We start from the raw sequence: 27581 nt of genomic DNA, 5'->3' as shown, positions 1-27581 counted from the left end.
TGCTATTTTTTTTTTTATTTTTTATGTTTTGATTTTTTTTCTTCTTCAATACTATTCTTTTCTTTCTTTCCCCAATTGAGCATGATAGCTTGTAGTTGGTTTGTTAGCATTCAACGGTCTACAATGTGCAATTATGTTGAGTTTGTTTAGAGTCTTGATTCAATGATCTGTTTCGTGATGCAATGAATGTTTAAGAATTATGATATTTTGCGTGCTTATTAGTTATTTTGTCAGAGTCAGTTTAATATAGAGTTCGCTGAAATCGAATTTCAAATGAATGAGTTATGATTTTTTCTTTAAAGACTAGATAGTTTCAGGCGATTTTTGTATTATATCTTAAAACTTAAGTTTTATTTTTTGGATCGAACGGATTCTAATTGCATTTGAAAATAGACTCACAAAATTTGATTACTGCAAAGTTTCATATTGTTTGGACAAATATCGATTTTTTTATGAATTTAAAAAAAAAATCCACTGCATATGAGTTTTGTTGTCAGAGCTGTACATTTTTTTTCCTTACTCAAAATCTGTTGATCCTTTTGTAAAACTGTTTCACTGACATATTAAACAGTCAGTTTAGAGTGTTGTGCTAAAGTTTCAGATTTTTCCGACAAGTAACTTGGGAGAAATAAATTTTTGAAGTTAAAACAACGAAGCTGTCCGATTTCCTTATGTTGTGTTTCTTTTTATTAAACTTATTTATTCTCTATCATATCTGTTTTGTGATGCAATGAATGTTCAAGAATAATGATATTTTGTGTGCTTATTAGTTATTTTGTCAGAGTCAGTTTAATATAAAGTTCGTTGAAATCGAATTTCAAATGAATGAGTTATGATTTTTTCTTTAAAGACTAGACAGTTTCACGCGGTATTTGTCTTATATCTTAAAACTTAAGTTTTATTTTTTGGATCGAACGAATTCTAATTGTATTTGAAAATAGACTTACAAAATTTGATTACTGCAAAGTTCAATACTGTTTGGACAAATATCGATTTTTTTATGAATTCAAAAAAAAAAAAATCCGCTGCATTTGAGTTTTGTTGTCAGAGCTGTACATTTTTTTTCATTACTCAAAATCCGTTGATCCTTTTGTAAAACTGTTTTACACACATATTAAACAGTTAGTTTAGAGTGTTGCTCTAAAGTTTCAGATTTTTCCGACAAGTAACTTGGGAGAAATAAAATTTTGAAGTTAAAACAGCGAAGCTGTCCGATTTCCTTATGTTGTGTTTCTTTTTATTAAACTTATTTATTCTCTATCATATATCGAAATTTCGGAGCGTAACAGCTACCATAGTTGGTTCGTCGTATTGTTACATTTTTTCTTGGTATGCAGACTTTCAAATGAATTATGTTTTTCATCTCATACATAATTAATTGCAAAACGCCACCTCGTACATAATTAATTGCAAAACGGCATCGATCAACCATTTTTTATTTATATAACACGAATCTTGAAATAAATAGTATTATGATCGATCCAATGTATTTAACTAAATTTGTTGGTTTTAATTCAGTATCCAGGTAGAACTTAAAATGTAAAATTTTCAGTAAAATCATGGCGCCCACAAAGCCTTACAACAATTCAACATTCGGCCAAATATTCTTTTTCTTTTCCTTCCCTTCCTAAATTCAATTATACAGATAAAGATTGGTTAATAAAACAAATTCAATACATCAAGTTCATTAACCAGTGAACTTTAAATTCAAAAAAAAAAAAAAAATTAGCCCAATACGTGGATGTAAGCTCTGATATACAAAAACATGTAACAAAAATCAATAAAATATCTGGAAATAAACCATATAAATTTTAGATGATAAAAGGAAAAATTTGAGTATATCAAAATTTCAATAACTATTCAAAAAATGAAGAAAAACATCAACATATCAAACTATCAGATGTTTCTATTGAATTTTGAGAACCATCCTGATGTTTATTACTGGTTCCTTTTTTAAATCTTGACTTCTTGGCATGAGCATTAGTACGTCGAGAGGCAGTGTCAGGATTAACAATACATGTGCTAGCTTTATGCCCAAACTCCCTTCAAGAAATAGCATAACAAACAATAAGTACTATTGACAAATAACATTTTCTTTTTTTTCAGACATGACAAACAACAAATATTATAAGACATGAGTTTGCTTAAAACCAATTCAAAGTACACACATACCTGCAAAAACTACATTTTTGTTGTTTAGCACGACTTGCCCCTCTCGTCTTTATTCGTTTAGGATCATTAACATTGCTAGATTTTGTACATACTGGGGGGTCGTCAACATTTTCAAAAGACATGCTATCAACATTGACGTCGTGCTTTGAGAATTCTTCGGCTGCCTCATTGGAAAATTTTCTTACTTGCGTGAGGCATTCAACAAATTTGGACTCCGTGTGAGATGATAGGTAAGACAAGTGAAGAAACTCCTTATTTAAATGCGCAAAACGTGTTTGTTGCCGTCCAACTACTGGGATAGCTTCAGGAAATTTACTTTTCAGTATTCTACCCGTATCAAGAAGCCAACGGGTATGTATACTTTTTTCTGGAAACTCTGTCATCCCCATAAACTTGAAGGACGATATGATATGTCGGTAGGGCACACCCTCGGACTCAAGCTTCAGGCAACTGCACGCGAAAATACTATTAAACTTGTCAATAATTACATAATACCGTGCATCATCAGATTTGTTGTAATTTTTAAATATAAATTTACAATGTTCTTCACTTATCTTAATATGATTTTCCACCAAAAGACCTTGCTCTGCTTCAATCTCTTCACGTATCATATAGAAAATTTGTTTCGTGCATATACTAGCAGCATGTTTCTCAAGCCCTTGAAGAGGACTCTCTCTGACAGCAGGCTTGAATTTTTCTAAATCGTTTTGCTGACTAAGGAAAGAACTTCTTAACCCTTGTATTTTGCGTTCAAATTGATTTACAAACTCGGCAAAACTCATCATTTGAGTGACCGCAAGCTTGATCAATGAGTTCATAGATTCAGCCCTCTGAGTTGTACATGCCATGGCCATAAAATGTCCACGAAAATATGCCTCTGCCCACATCTCTTTTTTCTTGTACATGTCAATAACCCATGGCTTTTCTGCTACCTCATACATCTCAACCATGTTAAGCCAGCTTATCTCAAACTCATCAATGGAGCACGGTTCTTTCAATAATCTCATAAAATCAGAACAAAAATCTGCCACTTTTATATTTTGTCGAACATTTCTCCCAAGATGCCAACTACAAAGCCTATGTTTCGCTCCAGGAAATTCTGATGAAATTGCTGCTACCATAGATGAGTCCTGATCTGTTAACACAGAACCCGGAACTTTGCCATTCATTGCCTCAAGAAATGCTTGCAACAACCATCGATATGATTCAATTGTCTCGTTGTACATAAAAGATGCACCAAAAATAAACGTTGAACCGTGGTTGTTGGTACCAGAAAAAATAACCAGAGGATAAAAATACTTGTTTGTCTTATATGTACTATCGAATATTAAGACATCGCCAAATATTTCATACTCAGCCCTGGAAGCTCCATCGCACCAAAAGAGTTTTGAAAGTGCCCCTTGGTCATTCACTGTGTATTTGTAAAAAAACTCACTATCCTTTATCTTCATGCTTTCAAATATAGCTAATGACGTATTCACATCACCGCCTTCGATTCTTTTTAATCGCATACTGTTCAACCAATTGTAACCATCCTTTCTTGTGAAAGATATTTTTCCAACACCTCCAGCAAGTTGCTCCAACAAATCCATAGCTTGACACGGCCTAAATCCGGCATCTGTAATTAAATTCAGCATACACTTGTCGGGCATTGAAATGTACCTATTAATAGAATCAAACGATGAACTTTAAAAAATTGATGCAAATAACAATAAAAGTTGCGACTAAAATAAACTAGTAGATTTTATACCTTTTCTTGTAACCTCGTAAATCGTGATTATGTTGACGCTCAAACTTTGTCACTGAATAGTGCCCTGAAAAACGGTCATGTGCAACACGAAAGCATGCTATACAACCACACCTGGTCACAACTTTTGCCTCTCGTTTCCTAGTATAGTCAGCTTTCGGTCGTCTGCGGAATCCCTCGCATGCGCACACCCATTCCCTGTACTTTATGATGTCATCCGCGGTTTTACGTTTTACACCTTGTTTCCTAATGCCAAAACCAACTACACCGGCATACAATGTGTAAAATTTCTCTGCATCATCAAGACTTTCGAATACTAGTTGTCTAACCGCATCCTCATTGATATTCTCAAAATTGAAATCAACTGAATCACCTAAATGATTTATACCATGATAGTTCATATCATCATGCTTACTATCATCCATGCAATTACTTTCGTCCTTATTAGAAGGTGAAATTGGTTTCTCATTTTCAGTATCAAAATCCATACCTACAAAATATGATTTATAAAAAAATAAAAATGAAAGCAAATCAATAAAATTTCTAATAAGAGAATTTTTCATTTTCAGTATCAAAATCCATACCTACAAAATATGATTTATAAAAAAATAAAAATGAAAGCAAATCAATAAAATTTCTAATAAGAGAAAAAATAATTTATAGCAGATATTTATTTATAATTTATAAATCAAGAGAGTTGGAAAATGAACCACTACATGATTCAGCAGAACATTGCCGCCTATGAAGAGATGAGGGGCATATATGGGCGGATTTGGTGCATTTTTTTTACTGTGATATCCCAATTTTACATTTGCTCTGCCTTCTTTCCAATAAAATAAATTTATAAAAGGAATTATTAGTGTTTACAACATATGATGAATAGGAAAAGAACCAACAATTGATTATATTTCTATTTCACATTCCTACTGATTGATTACAAGAGTGGAGGTCTACAAATTCAAGAAATCAATTACGATGAGTTACACATATTATTGAAGATCATGTAAGCAAATCTCTACTCTTTCGAAATTATAAGCATGACGATATTACTATAGTTGATTCAGATTAATCTGGTAATCCAGTTGCGTATAATTGATCAACCAGAGAATCCAAATATCAGAAACAATTTCACATTTATGAGCACTCATCCAAATAACAGAAAAACCCAAAAAAAAAACAAAAGTTTCGTGATCCCGAGTTTGTATATTTATAGAGCATGTAAATAATTCACAAGGCTCAAACTCAAGTATCAAAGTACAAAAGAAAAAAAAAAAAAAAGTTAACGACAAAAGCATTTAAATATCTTAAATGGCAAGGCTCACTTGAAATTAAAATCTTAATACGAAATTTAAATTCAAGTATCGAACTACCACAAAACAATTTTATTCAAAAATAGCAATATCACATGTTTTAAATACTTAGTGATATATGCAACAGGGCCAAAACATAATAAAATACAACAGAAGTGATTGTGAAATCGATATAACCAATAAACTATGAAACAAGAATTTACATTCGATACTTACCAAATTACAGAGTTGGATCTTTCGAAATCCTCCTCGTGGTTGACGGCCTCACTCTGGCGTAGTGGTGCCTCGAATCTCAGACGATGAATCTTGTTGTTGAATTCTCACTCTACCCAAAGAAAAGATCTCCAGATATGACCAATCGTCGGCCGGAAGAAAAGACGGCCGGTGAGAGAGGAATAAGATGACCAATTGTATTCAGTGGAACACCCCACTCGATTTTCGTCTCGAATTTACCCTCAGGCACCTGTTTTATAAGGCCAATCAAAATTTAGAACATAAATAAATCTTGGTTAAAAAATTGTAAGGACAAAGTTTTTGCCTGCTTCAACTGCTTCTGTGTAAGAGACGGATTTCAAATCTTCCGTGCAATTTTATAACATCCATTTGCAAATAAACTTCAAGAAGTTAATTGCACACTCCCTAGGATTCTGGAAAATTGCACCTATATTTATAAGTAACATGCATGGAATAATATAATGTACAAATTAAAAATTAAAATAAAATTAAAATTAAAAAAATAGATCTCGATTTCGGAGAAAGCCATTTCGATCTCAACCTTCCACATCTCGGCCAACAATTTCTCGAATCAGATCTCTCTGCACGAAATCTCGACCCGAAAGAGTAAACATTCCCAAGGGCAGAAGCATAACTTTCCAAATGCATTCGTCCCAAACTCGTTAATTACGTCATGCAAGAAAAGAAATTTTCACTTTTTTGGACAATTTTTCCCCCATGTTTTCGCCTTTGTTCATTAGCTTCCAACTGTGAAGCTAACTCATTTGTTTCCTTGAGGTCATGAATAGCAACAGCAAAAGCTTCTTTATTGCTTTATGTTCTTCCGAGTTCTTCGATTTTCTTGGTTTTTTTTTTAATGAAAGCCTTTATAGTTTCGAGTTTTACACCTTCGGTTTTGTACTCGTCTGTTTCTTGATCATCTAATAAAAAAATTGTCACTTGGAATTTTTTATCACCTAATCCATCAGAATTGTTTGATCTAGGGGAAATTAGGGGAAAAATGATACAGTTAAAGGAGAATAGAAGGCCAACAAGGCCAATGTATTTGATGAGGATAAAGAATGATGGAGACAATTAAACTAGTTGAACAAGAAAGGCAGACCCCAATATTCTCTTGCCCACTCAAATGGCCATTCCATTCAGAACTTTTAGCAAACAGTTGTTGTGCATCACAAAAGTTCACACGATCAATTAAGTAACGAATTACAGAGGCTTGAAAGTGATAATAAAAAAACGATGATTTTGTTCAAAACACAATAAACTTAATTGTGAAACGATATAACGAAGCAAATCGAAACTAAAAGTTTAAATCCAATAGTTACCAATTTCAGGGTTGAATCTTAGCGACCCACCTCACACTCTCGCATACGCGGTGTATCGAATTTCAAGATGAATTTCGTGGATGAAGGGTCTCTGCCGAGAAGAGATGTTGAGAGCGGCTCAATCGTCGGCCGGAAGAAGAGAGGAGACGGGAAGAGAGGGAGAAAGGTTCAGAGGGATGAATGCAGGAAAATTAAATATTTTATGATAATTATTGCTTGTAATTATTTTTAGTGATTAATTATTAGTTTATAATTAACTTTTAGTTTTAGGGGTTTTTATGTAATTTAATTTATAGGGTAGGCATCGTACATTTTTTACTGGGTACGTACTAATCCTACGTGTCTTATTCTTATTGGCTGATTACGGTCCGAGAAGTACAACCCTCTCGGACCCTAGACAACCCCTACTAATTTTGGTACTGCTTAAAAATACAAATTGTAAACTACAAAAAAAGGTCAAAATTTATGAATATAACTAATAAATTATAAACTACAAACTTTTAGTAACATACGAATTATAAATTAAAAAAAATATAAACATATCAAATTGTACCTTTTAACAAGAGAAGATTTGATGGTAGTTGAATACTTCTTTTTCTTATCCTATTAATGAACTGAGGTTAAGATAAAATAAAAGAAGAATTATTATTATTGAACTGAAAAAGAATTTGCAAATGTTTATGTTTACGAACTGAGAAAAAATTTGCAAATATTTATGTTTACTGAAAATGTAATGAAAATATAATTTTAAAACTTACAGTCACGCAACAATCTATTTATAGCGAAGAATGTATGGGCAATATGTATGTTGCCATACCGTCGCCCATACATTCATTACACTACAAATAATGGGTGGGCATAAATTTGACAGAATTGCTGCATGGGTTTTTTATATATTTTATTATTTAATTTTGTTTTTCAATTCTTTATAATTGATACTTGACATAACTTCTCTGTATGGCATGGGCTTTTTTTATATTTTGTTACATAATTTATTTTTTCAATTTCTTTTATATTTGACATAACTTTTCATCATGGGCTTTGTTATATTTTATTTTTCTAATTTTTTTTTTCAATTCTTTTATTCAATTCTTTTCTTTTTTTTTTTAATAAAAAAACTTATATATACACACAAATTAGATTTAAAAAAAAAACAATAAAAAACAAAATTAAAACACATATTTATGTTTAATGTAGTACACATATTAGTGTGATGAATTAAATTCAAATTAAAATGATTATATTGAAGTAACAGAATATTGAAAGCAAAAATAAGTTAAATAAAATTCTAATATTATATATATATATATATATATATATATATATATATATATATATATATATATATATATATATTTGAATTTTCTTTATTTATTTATTATTTCTATTTTGATATTTATTTTCAATTTTTTAAGAATCATACTCTTCAATTTTATTTATTATTTTTTTTCAAAAAAAAAAATTATTTGCTATTTCTCTTTAGGTTAAATACATAAAGTATAGTCATGTTTTTACTTATTGTTACTTTCTCCTATTAAGAGCAACTCCGACCCATTGTTATCAAATGGGGTTATCAAATACTCATTTGATAATTAGGATTATACTTTGATATCTCTATACAACTAGTGAACTCCAACCACAAGTATCAAAAAACAATTATCAAACAAATTTATGATTATTTATATATTATTTAGTTTTTAATCCATTTTAAATAATCATACAAACCGATTTTTCTGGTAAGCTATGTTCAAAATCAATATTAATCAAGTTTTTACCTTTTCGATAGAAAAAAAAATTATATATAAATAGAGATTCTTTTTTTCCGTGAAACTTTGTTGAAGCTTTAGAGAAAGAAAAAAAAATATGTTGAAGGCGTAGAGAATTTAATTTTATTCTGTTGAGATTTTTTTTCAGTGGAAATTTGTTGAAGATGTAGATAATTTAATTTTATTCCGTTGAAATTTTTACGTAAAGAAAAGAAAACTCAATTATGTTGAGGTTTTTCTTTTTTCACGTGCTCCTATTTTTTAGGAGAATATTTGATAACTATTTCTTTGGAATGTATTTTTACTCCCCGAGTGATGAGTTATCAAAATAGAACCCTATTTTAATAACCCCATTGGAGGAGAGAGTTTTTAAAATTGGGGAGTCAAATGGAGGTTAAGGGGTTTGATAACCCATTTAATAACCCCGTTGGAGTTGCTCTAATAAGGAATTAGAGGGATTAGTGGGTCCCATTATCCCCAAAAATTAGCTCTTAACTCCATCAAAAAAATAAACAATAATTTAAACACTTCTTTTAATTTAAACTCTTCTTTTAATTTAAAAAATAATTTAGATTCTTCTTTTACAAATTAGCTCGTTCCCAATTTTGTTTTTATTTTAATTTTTTAATTTTTTCCGGGTCAGACCGTTCCGGAGCCGTTCAGACTGTCCCGGCGCCGTTTCCCGGCTACGTCTCACCCGTGTCGGTGGTCCGCCGCGTCATGTGGAGAAAACGGTTTTGTTAGGGATTCCGGAACGGCGGGCACCGTTCCCGTTCCCGTTCCGTTCTGGCCGTTCCAGCGCCGTTCCGGCGAACCCTGGTCCTGCTGGAATTTGCCATGGAACAGAACATCCATTGGAGCCCCCACTTCACCAAATCCAAATGGAGCAACGAGTGTATCATCAACCAGTCATGTTGGATCTTCCGAGTATGTTCTTCTCCTGATTTCTTAGTCGTACTCTTTTCATAATTATGCAATTTGTTTGTTTTTAATTTGCAGAGGGATGAACCTGGGTCTGGTCCAGGTCTAGGTCGAAAAGAAATCCACTGATATAACAATTTCAGGCTGTGAGGACATTGCAAATTTACAACACGTATATCTGATTTTTATGTCATTTGAAAATGCCGAGGTATTATTGCACTTGATATACACACATCATATTAATTCGGCTTGTAGTGTTACTATTTGCTGGTCACTCGACAAGTGTTGTGCTCTTTATGATGGTTTATCATTGAATTTGAGTTGCTTTAGGTTACTTAGGATGCCCATGATTGCTATTTGTAGCTATTCATATTACAAGACTTATGTCTCAATTTTCAAGTTTGAGGCCTCAATCTAGTGGTTCAGAGGAATGCTACAAAGTGGGTAATACCACTTGCTAAATTATACATATATTGCAGGTATTTGATAAATGAAACTAAGTTTAAGATTTGTTGCTCATGTAAGAAAAGGGAAGTTGGGAGAGAATTGAATTGTTGATGAATGTCGTAGATTAACATAACGGACAAAAACTCAAATAATTCATTACATGATAGACTATTAGTAGTTAAAATTGAACACGGATTATTTATACACAATCTGTTTATGAGCATGTATCTCATTTTTCTTGCTTTCAGCTAAGAAGTGCAAGTGCCATTAAAAGCAAATTGATAACATACATCTCAAAGCCCAAGGTTTAATTTGGAACGACACTGAATGGGAGGATGAAAAAGCCACTAAAAGATTTCTCTTTGCTTTCTTGACCTTCTAGAATTACGGAAGAGAGAAGCCAACCTATCCTGAAATGCTAGAGGAGGTCTATTTTTCTCATTTTTACGATTATAACTCTCAGTAATATTTTTTTACAGCAAAATAAAATGAGTTATGTAAACTTGCCTTTTTTCGATGCTGTAAATTGAATAAATTTCTTAGTTTGAATTGTAGTCGCATGTTGAAAATTGAAATGAATACACAGATTAGCAAGCTTCGTCATATGTTATTTAATTTTTGTATGGACGTTAGGAGGTGATTCTTTCGATAAAATGGGATTGCAACATTGTGTTGGAAATTTTTAGATACAAGGCGTTTCTAGTTTATTTTTATTCGTGTCCAAACTAAACAGTCCTTTTTATGGATTTGCTGCCTTTTTCAAAAGTGTTTTACGTATTTTATATTAATTCGTGTTTATTTATATGTTCTAACTTATGTTACTGAGATGAGTTTCTCTAGGCTTTTATGGCAATTGAGTTCTTCATCTGTTTGCATCTTTGACAATTTTTGTATGATCTATTAACCATGTTTTGGTCGGTTTCACCTTAACGAAGGGTTTTTTCTCTTCTCATTTTAGTTATAAAAATTTGATATCATGTAGACGTCTTAAATGCCTTTCTTCTTATAGCTTCTTGATACAAACCACGCCAACCATGTGACGAGACTCGATATCAATACTTTGGATTTTAAATCCCGGACCGTCCTAAAGAAGGAATCAAAGGTGGAACCGCGACCCGCTGCCTATAAAGAGGCAAGAACCTTGGTATGTGAAGACGCCACAATCAATTGTGGAAGATTGATTGATAAGTCGGGGTGAACATAACGGAATCCATTCGAAAGTTCTTAAAGAACTAAAGAGAATAATCTCAATTTAATCATCAAAATTCGTCCATTAAAATAAGTCAAAATGGCAACCTATTTATAACATCTAAAAAAATTCCTTTTTTCACAAGGAAAATCACTCTTACCTAAGCTATAATAAGGAAACTAATAAATAAGAAAATTCTAGCCATAAATAACTCTAAAATAATAGAAATATATGAAATCCTAATATAAAAACGTAATTTAATTAAATGCAAACTCCAAACATCATGTCGACCACACGAACACTCTTCATAACTCGAGTAGACACTTGGCTGTGAACGTTTGTTAACTTCAAGCTAGATTTCTGACCTCTTCCACACCAAATCGCTCTCTGATCAAAACATCAAAGTTTTATATCTTTAAGTTGGCTTTCCGTAACAATTCTAATCCCCTTAATTCGACTTGAGATGAGAGAGTAATAAGCCAAATAATGTACTATGCCAGAATTATACGGGACTTTCGGGACGTATGAAATTCGACTTGTCCAACGAATTTCCCTCTTCCTTTTCTTCCAATTCCACACCATAGACTCTTCAATCAACTCCCTTGTGTTGATTCTTACCATTACGAACACGAACAACTTCATTAAATTCGCACGCTTTCTCTTCTTCCAATTCTTCGTGTTGGAGTTAGTTAGGATCATATCATACTCTCTCTCTCTTCAAAAGAATTCGTCATCGAATTCGATTCCTTTTAATGAGCGTATAGTTTTGAAAGCGAATCCATGAGGCAGAAAGTTCTTAGCTGTATCTGGAACTTTTTTTTTTATATACGAACAATTAATAATGAAATTCCCCATCTAATAAACAAGATTAAATTTTCCTTGTTAGCACTCAAACCTAACGTTTATATAGAAACGCAAACCGGAAGTATGGAACAACCAACTTCACCTAATGGCTATATAGAACCACGAACCAAAGTTATAATGTTGACGCCACAAGAAAGAAACGTAATAGAGTTCACGAGATTAATGAATAACAAAACTCACTCGTTCTTTTTTTTCAATTTTTATATGGACTCTAGACAAAACCTAACTTAGACTCAAAGAAACTTCAAACAAAAAATAAATTTTGATTTTTTTTTCTTTTTTATTTGTTTATGGACTCTAAATAGACAAAACGAAAGACTAGAAGACTCAACAATAATAGAAACGAAACAAAAAACAAAACAAAGACACGAAAACAAAGATTGGCACAAAAATAAAGATAAAGGATAGGCGAAACCTTCTTAGGAAGATGGCTCTCATACCAAATGATACAAACCACGCCAACCATATGACGAGACCCGATATCAATACTTCGGATTTCAAATCCTGGACCGTCCTAAAGAAGGAATTGTTAGAGTAGGTGACCAACAAGCCAACATGTGGCTGTGGTCTTTCCATTTATTCTTGTAATAAATAAACATTTTTCGCATTAATGATAAAAACACCTTGACATTCTATATCTTTGGCCCTTTGTCACAAACATAGGTATAGTCCTTATAGTTATTACAAGTACTAGTAATTGATCTTTATGATCGTGAGATATTTACTTTAGTATTATAACGTTTAAACGTGTTCCTAGTTGAAGGGTTACGCCACCAATGAGGATATCGGCCTTTCCCATTAAGAGACTAGCACTTAGTGTATGTGTACTCCATATTAAATAATGTGTCCATAAAATGTTAACTCAATCTTGGGTATTAAAATCCAAGAAAGATATATAATTTCAACCTCGAGAATTTCTCGTTCGAGGGAGTTTTGCAAACTTGATCCCGGGAATTTAACATCCGAGAGATATGTACATGTTACACAATTAGTAGACATATCGAATTAACTTTGAAATATTGCCAATATCATCAGGGGTGTATAAGCTCGACATTGGGAATATTTCATCCAATGGAGTTTTACTAACTTAAACTCGGGAATAAATCGTCCGAGCTAGAGAGTCGTAAATTTTTATTTGGGGAATATATAATTAAGCTCGAACTCAGGAATGTATCGTCTGAGGGAGATATTATAAACTCGATCCCGGGTGTATGTCATCCGAGAGAGATATAAATTTTATCTTAGAAATTAGCTCAATCTCGGGAATATATCATCCGAGAGAAGTATTTAAATTTGACGTCATTTATATTTATCTCGAGAAAATATTATATGCTTAACCTCGGGTATATGTCGTCCAAGGGAGATATGTCCATAAATAAATAAATTCAATCTCGAAAACCATTACATCGAAAGAGTTATATCGTAATCATTAAAAAATATTACCATGCATGATTTCAATTATATAACTTTTACTCATAAGCCAAAATATATTTTGTAGGTAATAAACTCATGAGTTTTAATTTATTTTAACCAAATGATTATATTGGTGGAAATATCTACATCCACTCTAGTCAATTTAAGAACATCTCGACGATTCTAGGCCTAACCTCATATTTAATTTTATTATAACCTTTCAATAGACCATTTTAGAAAAATGTCCATCGTTTATATGGGTACATCACCCAATTAATTTTATTTTAATTGCCTTATTTGCCTTTGAGCGGAATCACAACTTTTAATGACTTTACGGGTATCACACCCAGAGTTTTATTTACGACTTCTATATCGGCTATTATTGGAGACTACGAAGTCCACCATCTCTACGAACATTATGTTCGGAGTTTATTTTAAGACCTTTTACAAGGGCTGCCATATCCTAGTCTCTACAGATATTATATCTGGAGCAATATCTATAGGGACCCAGCTAAGCCCAAACTTATTTTCATGGAAGATTTTATCATCTGAAAATTGTCAACTTTCTTAAGGGCCACATTCACATTGTACCCAATCAAATAATTTTTAATACATAAGGATCCTTAGCAACAAACTTAATTTCAAATTAATAACCTTACAGGTTGAGCAATTAAGTAAAGCACGTATATGTGAATCTTGTTTCCATACTCAAATAATAAATTATCAAATTCAATTGATTTTAACCGGCCAAATCATTTTATTCCCACGAAAGATGCAAAACAATTTTCATGCAACCCTTTAGAAAATAACCAATTCATAACCATTTATACATCTACATTGAATCTAAATTATTTCCATGTCCTAAGAAGTAATGAATGGTATGCAGATATATTTTTTTTTCTCTTTTTCACAATCAATGAACACATAAGTATATATAATACATCATTTCTTTCCTCTTAAAATTGGTGGCGTATAAAATACCGTAGTATTCGGTTCACCATTTAATATCGAGGATTTAAATTTTTATAAAATAACATAAATGGAAAATAAGATAAACAAAAATACATAACCCATTTTTTTTCTCGTGCTGTGAAATAATTCCCATTAGTTCGTTTATCGATTATACGAAATTGAATTCAATAGAGATATAATATTACTCATTTGCAATAGGTGGTTATGGTTTGAAAAATGCATGATGAAATTCCCAATATGGCAAATTAAATAGAAATATATAAATAAAAATATAATTGTGTATTTGTGTTGGTGAAAAAAATAGAGACACAATGTAGAAATTCAAGAGCAAAAGATATTCTTTTATTAAAGGTATAGTAGTCTTTTTACAATACAATTTTCTTCCTCATATTTAACATAAGAAAATGCTAAGTCACTAAGGACACATGTCCACACCTAAGTCACTAACGACACATGTCAAAGTCACCGTGTCTCCGTATGCGTAAATGACATTTCCTTATAATAATAATTAAAAGGAAAAAAAATGAATTAATTTGTAATTTCAATTTGTCAAAACCCAGCAATCTTCGCAGCCTGAACAGTTCGCCGTTAATTTGGTGTACAGTTAAATTATCCCCCAAAATTTTCACATACATCAAACACTTTCCAAAACCTCTTGAATTACACCACGATGACACCGCCACCCAGCCCCTTGAATTGACAATACATATGGATATCACCACCGCCTCCGCCTCCGCCTCCGCCTCCGCCTCCGCCGCCTCCGCTTCTTCAGAGTCGCTCATTCTAGGAGCTCTAATCGATAGAGGCTGGCGTTTCAGAGACACTGACCGAATTAGAGGACTCATTACAGATCAGTTATCGATTACGTCCACTGTCGATTCTATTGAAAGAGAGCTCCTCAACTTGGACTTGAGATCAATTGGTGGGAAATGCTTCCCCGAACCTTCTCTTCTTCGCAAAACTTCCCATCTTCAGGGCCCTATTGTCCTTCAGGTACTACTCTATTATTTATTTATTTCTCCCATTACCCATAAATTAATTGTTTACAACAAACTGATGTTTGCATTTTTTTTCTTTTTTTTTTTTTATGTTTCAGTACTCTAAATTGATCTAAATTTACTTGCTTTTGAAGCTATCAGTGCTATTCCCTTTCATTGTAGTTATTTATCAGTATTAGTTGGAATTTAAATACTACATTGTTTCTATTCTGCCTCCAAAATTCATATTCATTATAGCAATCGTTGATGCTCGTTTTATTGCATTTTTATAAAATATTTCAAGTACTCGTAGCGTTTCTAAATTTAAATGGACTAAGATGTGTCTGTATTGAACAGGTTTGCTCAATTAGGGATATTTCCCGAAGTAGTGTAGCTGATGCTGCAGGAAATTCGGGTAACCGACGGTTATTAAGGTTGAAGCTCACTGATGGATATTCCGAAATAACTGCTGTTGAGTACTCTAATGTACCATCCATTACTGAAGATGTTAGCCCCGGGACTAAGGTTTCCAATCTTTTCAACTTTCTCAAGCCAATCATGTTGAGTCATGTTTTATGGATAAATTAATTGAATTGATTTACTTTTGGATCACTTATCAGCCGATTGCCAGAAACTTTAAATATTATGTGTGCGTTTGTGTTAGTGTTTGTGTGTGTGTGTGTGTGCGTGCGTGCGTGCGGGGGGAGGGTGTTTGGCTGGGCTGATGAGATGGTTCTATGACTTTAAGACAAGTACTGGCATTTTGAAATTGCATTATTGCTTTTTAAATCTTGACGTCATAATGAGATTCAGGTTTTTATGTGCAAATACAACAACTTTTTTCCAGATTACTATCAGTTGGATTAATAGGTAACCCGAAAAGGGTCTTAACCGTAGGCATTTTTATGTGAAGAGTGATCAGAACACAGATAATTTGTTTATGTGGCCTCTTTAATGACGATTGATGCAGATAATTACATGTTCTATTGTCTTTTCGCCTCATGTTTGGCCATATACGGCTAACTAACAGATCAGCTCAAATGAAAATTTATGTTGAAGCTAAATAACCAGTCTACGGAACAGTGTTGTAAAACACCATTTTGGTTATGGCATGGAAACTGCATGTAACGGGGATACTCTCTTTAGATTAAGTCCTTGTCTGCTTGGTGAGATAAGCCATCACTAATTAAATAATTAGGTCTTATTTGATGTATGGTTAGTGCAGTAACTTTCGGGCGGGCCTGCAATTATGGAAAATTCTTATCTTTGCTTATGGGGGGTTTTGAATTGGACCTACCATAGCCCAATTAGCATAGTATGTTTGAACTTCAGAGTATCCTATTTTTTTTCTTGAATTTCAGGTCCGAGTGCAGGGTAAAGCTCATATTTATAGCAGCATTTTGTGTTTGAACGAAAAGACAATTACCGTTTTAGGGGGTATTGTTCAGTCACTTAATGAAGAATGGCTATTGAAGCGCAAGTATATGGATGTTCCACGCAACACCTTAAGGCTCTCGCAAGAAAATTCATCAGATTGTCCTCCACCTTTTGAAAAGCTCCAAATTCGGGCATCGGTGCAAGGAACTAAAGGAATGCATGCTTCTGCACACACTACAGGTGCACGATATATTTAGGATTTAAAATTTCTTCTAAAACATGTTTTTCTGCCGAAGAACTTTAAATGATTAGTTGTTAAAAGCATTTTAAAACTTGTAATCATTTTCTGGACCACAGGGTTTTCTGCTACATCATCGAAGAACTTGAGACAAAGTATGGCTGTAAAAGGTGAATCTTCAAATTTGAGTGACACTTCCCGGCTCCTGAAAAATAATGCAACCATGGATAGCGTAACTAATGATGCCAAGCTGCTTCACAATGTTGGTGAGAACACTGAAAAACCAACCGCCCCAGCCAGACCAAAAGGTGTGTCTTAATTTAAGATAAGCTGGAAAATGTGTTCAGTGATTTTTTCGGCTATCAAACTGATTCTTAAGTATTATAAAAACAACAAAAGTGAGTTTTAGAAGGTTTAATTTTACACATACAATTGCATGGGACAAACACGGTTACTGAAAGTTTAATGTCTCATGCATATGATGGCATGATGATGAACACTAATTGGATACAATCGAATTTCATCGTAAAATTAGAGTTGATGGGCTTTTTTTGTGCAAACAAAATAGGAACGATTCAAGGAAGCAAAGTAACTACATAGGGTCTCATTATCTTTAAAAATATACTTTCCGATTGATTCCTTGCCAGATGTATATGCTTATATAACGTATTTAAGGGGACATTTTGGTGCTGGTTTAAAACTTCAATCTTATTTATTAAACTATGATATCATATCAAAGGCAATAATAGTTGAAAATCTTACTAAATAACAAAAGAGATAAGGGACGAAAAGCTATTTAGGATGCATCTAAAAGTTTTCTGGCATTAGAAGGTAACTGTAAGAATGTGGAAGTAAATAGTTGGGTTCTTCTCGTAGATAATAGTAAAGGTACGGGGGGATACAAGTAAATAAACCAGAAGCCAATTTTTTTTTAATCCTAACTATTCTCGGCATTTCCCCTGAAGTTGGTACATAGATGTAAATCATGCAAGTAACTCGTGCCTCAAGTTTCTCTCTATGAAATGTCTTTCAGTCTCATTATGATCATTCTTGTCGTATTTTATTTAATTATGCGCATCATTATGCTCAATACTGCTCTGTTGTCATAATAGAACTTCATTTGCTTGTTTTTTAAACCCTTCAGTAGCCTTTGCAGCCACAAATCTCATAAACTCTATTAGCTATTGGCATATACCCGGCTTCAAGACTGGGTTAGCATTTGAGTTAGAGCCCTAATTCTAAAATTATCTTTATATATCCCGTATTTGAGTTAGAATTATTACACGAGTCAAAATAAGATTCTTCCATCAAAATAAAAACAAGAATTTGCTGCTGAAGAATTTCCTAATTTTCCTATAAACAAAAGATTTGAAGAACTAGGATTCAAATTATAGTCTAATGAAACATATACATTTGAAGAATTTGCTTGCATTTATGTGTCCTCTCTCTGTTGTACATATACACACTTGTAAAGACCTTAAACATAAGATTTTTATTTCTAGTACTTATGGTGGTAGTAACATGACTGAATCTATTACAGTAACTGCATCTGTACCTGTTCAAAATCAAGTGGCTGCACAGAAACTTCTCCAGAAAACAACAGGTCAGCAGAATTTTTCTAGAGGTCAGAGGCATAATAGGGAAAGGTTTCAAGAGGAAGAATCATCTTTGATGACTCTCGATGAATGGGAAAGAAGAAGAACAAAAACAGGAATTGATCTTCCAACATCACACGACCATTCTAATATCCGTCAAGACGAGGATCTTGCTAGACAACTGCAGGAGCAATTTGATTTGGAAGATATTCATGTAATTCTCTCTCTATATATTTTCTCCTTTTTCTGAATAATGATGTGTCATGCAGAGTAACCTTATTCTTGTTATGGTGTTAGCTTCACAAAAGTTTGCTCCCATTCCTTATAAATAGTTGGGAAGATATACGTCTTTTAGCTTCTATAGTTACTGTATTGAGTGATTGAGCCACTTTTCTTTTTCTTCTTCTTTTTTTTTTTTTTTTTAAATTGTAGATAAGAGTTTATTTCTCGTAATCTGTCCATGTAAATACAGAAAATTTATTCGGCCAGTATCTGATATTCTTTTCAACACGTGTAGGGACAAGAGGGTCCTCAAGTGACGGAGGCTAAAAGTATACAAATGAGCATGTTCAATTTTGAAAGAGATGACGCCAATTCTTTCGGTGGAACCGAATTTAGAGGCAGGGGAAGGGCCAGAGGAAGAGGAAGAGGAGGGGGAAGGAGAGGTGGCGGTAGAGGAAGAGGTCAATTTTAAATCATTTTTTTTCCCGATTTCCTTTCCCTTTCCTCTTTTTGTTTGCAGACTACATTGTTTAACTTTGAATATTCAATTTGCGTATTTTAGCATAAGCGGATCGAACAATAGGTACATATTAATTTACAAACTGCAGTCTCTCTCTCTCTCTCTCTCTCTCTTCTCTTAAAAATTAAATTTTGCTATTTTAGGAAAGTTTCAAAAAATTCATATCAATTCAATGAAAATTAGATGAGGATTCCGTCAGTTGCGCTGTTTCTGGAATTGGGAGATCTATTATAATTAGGTTTTAACTCATTTTCTATTTTTTATGCAAAATGATCGTTATTCTAGATTTATTAAGGTTTTATGAGTTTAAATAGCACGTTATAAATCCCATCCCAAGCAAACCAGACCAACGAACAAAACTCATGAGATTGGCTCATGAATCACGTCAGGTTTTGGTGATCTGGCGTCGTTTGGTCTCTGAAAAATTAAATTTTGCTATTTTATGAAAGTTTTAGAAAATTCATATCAATTCATTGAAACATCAGATGAGGATTCTGTCTGCTGTGTTGTTTCTGGAATTGTGAGTTCTTTTTAAATTAGATTTTAACTCATTTTCCATTTCTCTTTCAAAGTGATCATTTTTCCACGTAGATTAGGGTTTTTTGAGTTTTAATAGAAATTAAAAAACTCTACCCCTAGAAAAACAGCAAGACGGACAATACCATGAGCTTGCTCATGAATCACGTCAGGTTTCGGTGACCCGATGTCGTTTCGCCACTTAAAAATGAAATTTTGCTATTTTAGGAATGTTTTAGAAAATTCATATCAATTCATTGAAACATGTGATGACGATTCCGTCAGTTGCATTGCTTTTGCAACTGCGAGTTGCATTGTTTCTGCAATTGCGAGTTCTATTAAAATTAGGTTTTTATTCATTTTCTATTTTCCCTGCAAAATGATCGTTTTTCCAGGTTTATTAAGGTATTTTGATTTTGAATAGCACGTTAAAATCCCCATCCAAAGCAAAACACACCAACGAACAAAACTCATGAGCTATGCTCATGAATCACGTCAGGTTTCGGTGATCCGACGTCTTTTCGTCTCTTCAATTATATTTTTGTTATTTTATGAATGTTTTAGAAAATTCATATCAATTCATTGAAACACCAGATGAGGATTTCGGCAGTTGCGTTGTTTCCAGAATTGCGAGTTCCATTAAAATTATGTTTTAACTCAATTTCTATTTTTCCTTCAAAGTGAATGTTTTTCTTAAGGATTTTTGAGTTTTAATGGCATTAAAAAAATTCTACCCCTATAAAAACAGCAAGACGAACAATACTCACGACCTCGCTCATGAATGACGTCAGGTTTCGGTGATCCAACTTCGTTTCGCCACTTAATAATGATTTTTTTCTATTTTAGGAAAGTTTTAGAAAATTAATATCAATTCATTGAAACATCAGATAAGGATTCCGGCAGTTGCGTTATATCTGTAATTGCGTGTTCTATTAAAATTAGATTTTAACTCATTTTCTACTTTTCCTTCAAAATGATTGTTTTTCTAGGTTTATTAAGGTTTTTGGAATTTTAATTGCAATTAAAAAACTCTACCTGTATAAAAGCAGTCAGACAAGCAATACTCATGAACTTGCCCATGAATCACATCAGATTTCGGTGATCTGACGTCTTTTTGACACTTAAAAATTAATTTTTGTTGTAAAATGGCCTATTTATCTAGCTCTTTGGTTTGTGTTTGTGGAAATACATAAGAACATAATAACGATAATGGAGAGCGAATGAGAGAATGCAAAGAACAAGAATCCGTAGAGAGAAAATTGTGGGTATCCATGGGGAGGGAGTTTTTCTCATTAATATAGGTGTAAGCCACCGGAAGTTACAAGGAGGAGTTACAAATGGAAGTTCCATGGAAGTTATTTCCTGCACACATCATGGGACTAAGGTGTGGGAAGTTTACACTAGTGGGAGGTTGAAAACCATCAAGTGGTTATGTTAGGAAACCACACATTCCATACTATTTACAACACTCCCCCTTGGGTTCCTATCAAACCACTATTGTGCTTTTTGTGTTGCCTCGTTAAAACCTTCCGAGTCATAAAACCCATTGGAAAAAAAACAATCTCGGTTAGGGAAAAGAGTACAACGCACAATCTTTTCAATCAACAAATGTTGCCTCATTAAAACCTTGTCGAGTAACTAAAACCCTGTGGGAAAAATAAACCTCGCACGAAGGAAAAAGAGTACAACAGGGCACTCGGGTATCTTCTGGATACTGAGTACCTACAGGGTACTCCCCCTCAAGTTAACTCCCCCTGATGTCTACAAGGGAGCGAGCTTGTATAATCTACGCAAGTCAAAAGCCTTAACATGAATTTTCATAGTGACTTTAGGCGAAGACTTAGTAAATAAGTTTGCGTAGTTAACTTAAATCATGATCTGCTGGATCATTTCAGCTCTTATTGTTGTTGATTGAAGGAAACTTCAAAGCTATGTACATGGAGTTATCACTTTAATGAAGCCCGTCTTCATTTGCTCAATGCATACTGTATTACAGTAAAATACAATATCGTAGGATCTTTTGTGTTAGTCGATTCACAGGAATCTCGAACATGCATAATCATGGCTTCAGGCCAAGTGCATTCATTCACTATCTTGTGAAACAAACATCATGCATGATTTGATCTAGTGACAACCGATGTACATTTCATAGAATCCCAAGACATAGCTATTTTCCCAATACTTAACCATGGATTGGGAACGAGCCTTTTGTGGATATGACTTCTAGTGAATGCCAATATAAACCACAAGTTTCGCCTCATTCATTGATGCATAGAGTAAGGTGAGATAAGTCTATCATATAAATTTACCGAAAAATCTTAATCATATCGAGTACATGGAGTTAAGCATAATAATGCATATATTGCATTTACATATGGCACTTCTGGTGCTAACACTTCCTCGTCCTTCTCCATGGGACGAAATGAATCATTGGACCTATTCCACTTTCCAACTTCTATAGGTGTTACTCGATAATTTATCTTTATCCATAACATCTTCTGGATGTAATTCGATTGATGGACAAAAATTCAATTGACATGATAAATTTGAAGTCGGTAGGGACAAGAAATTAGTCTTCTTTAGATCTTTGATCTTGAACTCAAATTTTCAACAATTGAGTTTTTCTTACTTGACTTCTAGTCTAAATCAAGTTTATGTCCTTTATATAAATTGTAGTAATAGGAACAATCAAAACCAATTATTGTTCACATATTCTCTTCCGAGCAATTGTTCACTTAGGCAATTGTCTTATATTCTTCTAGAATATTTCTAGTCATAATTAAAGTGAACATCTCAGCCCAACTGAGTTTATGTTCCGTGATCTGGAACTAATTGCTTCGGGAAATCGAAGTCCTTCTGGAACTTTCATATAAATACTTGTATCTAGATTCTCATTAGATACTTTGTGACCACGTATTTAATAACATTCACCATGAAAGAGTATACCTCTTTAAAATCAATCTCAGTATTCTGAGGAATCTTTGAATTATGAGATGAGTCTTCGAGCTCCCAATCTCATTTGCCCATAAATCATTGTACTGTGAGATGAGTCTTCTGGCTCCAAATCTCGTTCGAGCTATGAGATGAGTCTTCTGGCTCCCAATCTCGTTTAATCTATGAGATGAATCTTCAGGTTCCCAATCTCATTTGAGCTATGAGATGAATCTTCTGGTTCCCAATCTCATTTCATTGATTGAGCTATGAGATGAGTCTCCCGGCTCCCAATCTCGTTTAAGCTATGAGATGAATCTTCTAGTTCCCAATCTCATTTGAGCTATGAGATGAATCTTCTGGTTCACAATCTCATTTCATTCCTTGAGCTATGAGATGAGCTTAATGGCTCCCAATCTCCTTTGAGGTATGAGATGAGCTTTTTGGCTCCCAATCTCGTTTCTTTTCTTTGTGAGTACTCACTTATATCTCATGGGTGAAATTCAAGGAGTTGTAGGAACTACTGGTCTCTACACTCTCCATTTTATCAAGGAATCAAATTCAGCTTGGATTGATTTCGGCCATCATCCATTTGTTTACACTTATCAATTGATCGAGGTTTTTATCAATCACTCGTTAAAACATTCAGTAGCTACTGTGTAGGGAAGTTTATCATCGATGATCATTTCATCCCAATACCACATCTCGTTCATGCATGAATAACTAACCGAGTTTTTACTATTCACGGAATGGATATTAATGTCGAGGCGTCCCCCGACTTCGTCTGCAGGACGAATCCATAGTCCGGAATTATTTTATGAGATGGATCAAGTGGGATCCCATTTATACTAGTGCTAACCGGATTCAATTGTTGGACATTCATCCACTTCCGGGGGTGAGAAATCATTTGGTCCCATTGCGCTCCCCCTATCCTAGGAAGGGAGGCAAGACTAGTTAGCATGGATTGATGGCCTACCCGTAATTGTCCTTCTAGGACATCTGCCATTGCTGGCTTACTTGAGATCTCGTCACTTTTTCAAATCAGAGAATGAGTCTGGCATTATTCGTTCTACACGACTTCATATTGTTCTTTAGAAACATTAGTATGGACGTTCTTTTCAGATTTCTAAGTCGTGCCATACGACTTGACGCCGTTCTTCGGGAACGTTACGATGCACATTACTTGCAAATCTATATTTTCATCCCGCACGACTTCACGTCGTTCTTCAGGAACATTAGTATGGATGATCTATTAATCTATGTATCAATTCTCTGATGTAGGGGATCTTGATGAGACACTGTGGGGTCGTCTCACACGACTTCACGCCGTTCTTCAGGAACGGTAGTGTGAACGTTCTTTCCTCCCCCTAACGGCGGGAAGACAGTCTCATCAAAGTGACAGTCCGCAATTTGAGCGGGTAAGAGATCGCCTATATTAGGTTTTAAATTTTAGTTAAAGATGGTGATACATAGTCCACATATATCTCCTTGGATTACCTCCAAGAAATGAATTGAATCATTATATGTATGTGCGTATGCTGACATATAATCAAATTACTTGATTTCGAGCAATCGACAACTTATGCTTCTGGCATACAAATTGTGGTTCTACATAACCGTGTCGAAAAATTCCTCTAATTTTCCCAATGTACGCTTCTGGTCGTACATGTTAGAGATGATGCACATATATTCGATTTCTTGGCTTCAATGATTTCAACATAATAACCATTAGCTCAAATATCTTTAAAGTTTAACAACGTTCTACTGGAACGTGGAGGAAAAAATTGAGCTACTTCAATGGGCAAAATTGTGCCATAAAATAACATAATGTAGACATTACCATAATCATCTATCAAAACTACATGTGCCTCATTTAGTTATCAAAGAGGTCTTCCTACAAATAGACATGAAATTAATAAAAATACGACTTATCTCTAAGGATAGTATGTGTAGTCGCACTATCTGCCAGACATTTATCCCCACATGTCATGTCTACAGAGTTATATAAATTTAATCATATATATTCAGTACTTCAGGTACTAAATAAATTCAACAAGCAAACACCACTGAATAACATAATAATTAATTTAGAACACATAGTGACATAAACATATGGTCCAGAGCATAAACTAAACATGATCCACATACGAATACAGTTCATAACATGAGCATATGAAATGCGATGATTGAAATTCTATACACTAATAGCTAGAGCATAAATGACCATAATGCATATTTCATGAAATCAACACTTCAATCATATCCCAACCTGGATCATTTGGTCAGATGTGCCCAAGTATGGGAGTTGAGTAACGGCCTCCACGAGATATTAACATCTACCAAATCAGTCGATGTTGGTGCATTATTATTTGCATACCCAACCCCAATGTTCCTCGCACTTCAGGTGCGCGACCAATTCTTAGATCCACTATATATAAAACATATATTTATGTTCTGATTTTGAGCTCTATTCGGATTTTAAAGGTCATATACAAATCGTTTATGAACATTTGCTCCTTGCTTCAGGCAAGCGTATTGTCTTTTGGTAATCAAACGACTAGTCAGGGTATCCCATTCTTTATGAGGACCCTCGTTCGATGAATATTCCAAACGAAGGATTTCATCTAATTATCTCGTAATCAGAAACATAGTCTCAGCCTTCTGGGCTTTATTTACCTAATAAATTATACTCAAAAACAACCATTCTCAATTGCTCACTAAGCTTATGGATCTTAACATCCATTCTCCAACCAAAAAAAACTTTCACCAAGTACATTAAGTTGGGTAAACTCGAGTTTGCTCATGTGTTTCATCTCAAATCAAATAGAATAATGAGTATTATTGTTTTATGGGAATGTAACCTCCATAAACAATTTCATGAATATTTTGCACATATTAGAACTTCCGGTCTAATAATTCATACACCACATGTTCATACACATTCATGGATTTCATACGATAAACCATAACGACAAACAAAATATTGTTTACCGTTTTCATATCACAAAATTACATATGGCAAATATGGATCAATTGAATAAAATTCTCCATTAGAGATGGACCAAAATCTTCATGCAATTAAGACTTTGTAAATTGTCAAATATACAAAATATAACATGCTAAATAATATAAACAATATATAGCATGTAAAATCTCATATAAATTCAAGGAACTAATTCTGAAATTATTCCGGTAGATAATCATGAATTAACTAAACAGATCCATAATGTTATCAAGTATCAGCAGTGCATTAGATCATCTTAAAATCAAATGACCAAGTAATTGTAGCAAAATTTTCTAACAATTCATGCAATACAAATTCAACCAAGAAAACAAAATATTAATATGCCTACAATCACGTTCAGTAAGAAACATAAACAATTTCACATTCATCATCAAATATATTCACCCCTCATTCTACAGTGCATATTTATTCATAAGCTTCTTAGTGCACTGTATTCTAAAATATTATGATAAAACATTCATAATACAATTTCATATCAAATCCTCGAAACATGAAATAAACCAGCAAGGTACTATAATCATTTGACAATATACAATCACACATTTATCGTCGCTATTCATTGAATCCGGAATGAATGCAAATGATAAAATAATTTGCTACACCACATACCAAAAACAATCATTGTGATATTTATACCATACTGTAACATAATTAAGCATGCTTCCAATAATTACGAATCACATCATATTTTGAAATTATCCACAGTATAGATGAAGTAATGACTTGAAGATAAATATGTACTTCATGCATTTCATGCCATTAAATAGATCTAGTGCATCTCTTATGAAATCGAAATTGCAAGGGATTACGGCTTACTTGAAACGCTTAAACCCAAATGTTGAAGAATATATTGTATTCATCGAACAAGATTACCATTTCACGAACGAACTCGAATCACAAGTTCTTCAAGCATCCACGTGCCAAAAATGGTTCATTTTTCACGAGCACCTGAATCACAAATTCTTCAAGTATCCTAGTCCCACGAACGATTGTCTTTCCACAATCACAACGAGCATTTCGTGCTGATAACGTGTTGTAAAATGGCCTATTTATCTAGCTCTTTGGTTTGTGTTTGTGGAAATACATAAGAACATAATAACGATAATGGAGAGCGAATGAGAGAATGCAAAGAACAAGAATCCGTAGAGAGAAAATTGTGGGTATCCATGGGGAGGGAGTTTTTCTCATTAATATAGGTGTAAGCCACCGGAAGTTACAAGGAGGAGTTACAAATGGAAGTTCCATGGAAGTTATTTCCTGCACACATCATGGGACTAAGGTGTGGGAAGTTTACACTAGTGGGAGGTTGAAAACCATCAAGTGGGTATGTTAGGAAACCACACATTCCATACTATTTACAACAATTTTGCTATTTTAGGAAATTTTAGAAAATTCATATATATTAATTGAAACATTAGATGGGGATTTCGTCCATTAGGGTGTTTATGTAATTGGAAGATTTATTTTAATTAGGTTTTAACTCATTTTCTATTTTTTCTTCAAAATGATCGTTTTTCTAGGTTTATTAAGGTTTTTTGAGTTTGAATAGCACCTTATAAACATCCCAAGCGAAAACAGACTGACGAATAAAACTAATGAGCTTGGCTCATGAATCACGTCAGGTGTCGATGATCCGGAATCGTTTCGTCTCTTAAATTAAATATTGCAATTTTAGGAATATTTTAGAAAAGTCATATAAATTCATTCAAACATCAGATGAGGATTTCGTCAGTTGAGTTGTTTATGGAATTGCGATTTCTTTTAACAGTAGGTTTTAACTCATGTTCTATGTTTCCTTCAAAGTGAATGTTTTTCCAGGTTTT

At 33.6% G+C, this 27581-nt stretch overlaps 2 protein-coding genes across 3 annotated transcripts; one reads left to right on the top strand and one right to left on the bottom strand.

Moving 5' to 3' along the window:
* Window positions 1–1777: 1777 nt before the first annotated feature.
* Window positions 1778–7272, bottom strand: LOC105961874 (protein FAR1-RELATED SEQUENCE 5-like). 2 transcript variants are annotated; one of them, XM_088824307.1, is made up of 6 exons: window positions 6786–7272; window positions 5768–5876; window positions 5446–5692; window positions 3923–4409; window positions 2173–3834; window positions 1778–2043 (listed from the first exon to the last, which is right to left on the bottom strand). In XM_088824307.1, the coding sequence occupies exons 4-6, from the start codon at window positions 4405–4407 to the stop codon at window positions 1881–1883; spliced, it is 2310 nt and encodes a 769-aa protein (XP_088680433.1). In that variant the 5' UTR covers window positions 4408–4409; window positions 5446–5692; window positions 5768–5876; window positions 6786–7272; the 3' UTR covers window positions 1778–1880. The 2 variants fall into 2 exon arrangements, with proteins under 2 accessions (XP_088680433.1, XP_012841592.2); XM_012986138.2 differs by lacking the exons at window positions 5768–5876; window positions 6786–7272 and having other exon boundaries at window positions 5446–5718.
* Window positions 7273–15065: 7793 nt separating this feature from the next.
* LOC105966468 (tudor domain protein (DUF1767)) lies at window positions 15066–19368 on the top strand. Its single transcript, XM_012991025.2, has 6 exons — window positions 15066–15350; window positions 15692–15859; window positions 16696–16951; window positions 17069–17257; window positions 18490–18758; window positions 19062–19368. The coding sequence occupies exons 1-6, from the start codon at window positions 15066–15068 to the stop codon at window positions 19236–19238; spliced, it is 1344 nt and encodes a 447-aa protein (XP_012846479.2). The 3' UTR covers window positions 19239–19368.
* The last annotated feature ends 8213 nt before the right edge of the window (window positions 19369–27581 follow it).

The sequence above is a fragment of the Erythranthe guttata genome, chromosome 10 (genome assembly GCF_056151865.1).
Source record: "Erythranthe guttata isolate IM_541 chromosome 10, IM_541, whole genome shotgun sequence".
Taxonomy (NCBI): domain Eukaryota; kingdom Viridiplantae; phylum Streptophyta; class Magnoliopsida; order Lamiales; family Phrymaceae; genus Erythranthe; species Erythranthe guttata.
The sequence above is the reverse complement of the archived record's forward strand: the minus strand, read 5'-3'. Positions and strand labels throughout refer to the sequence as shown.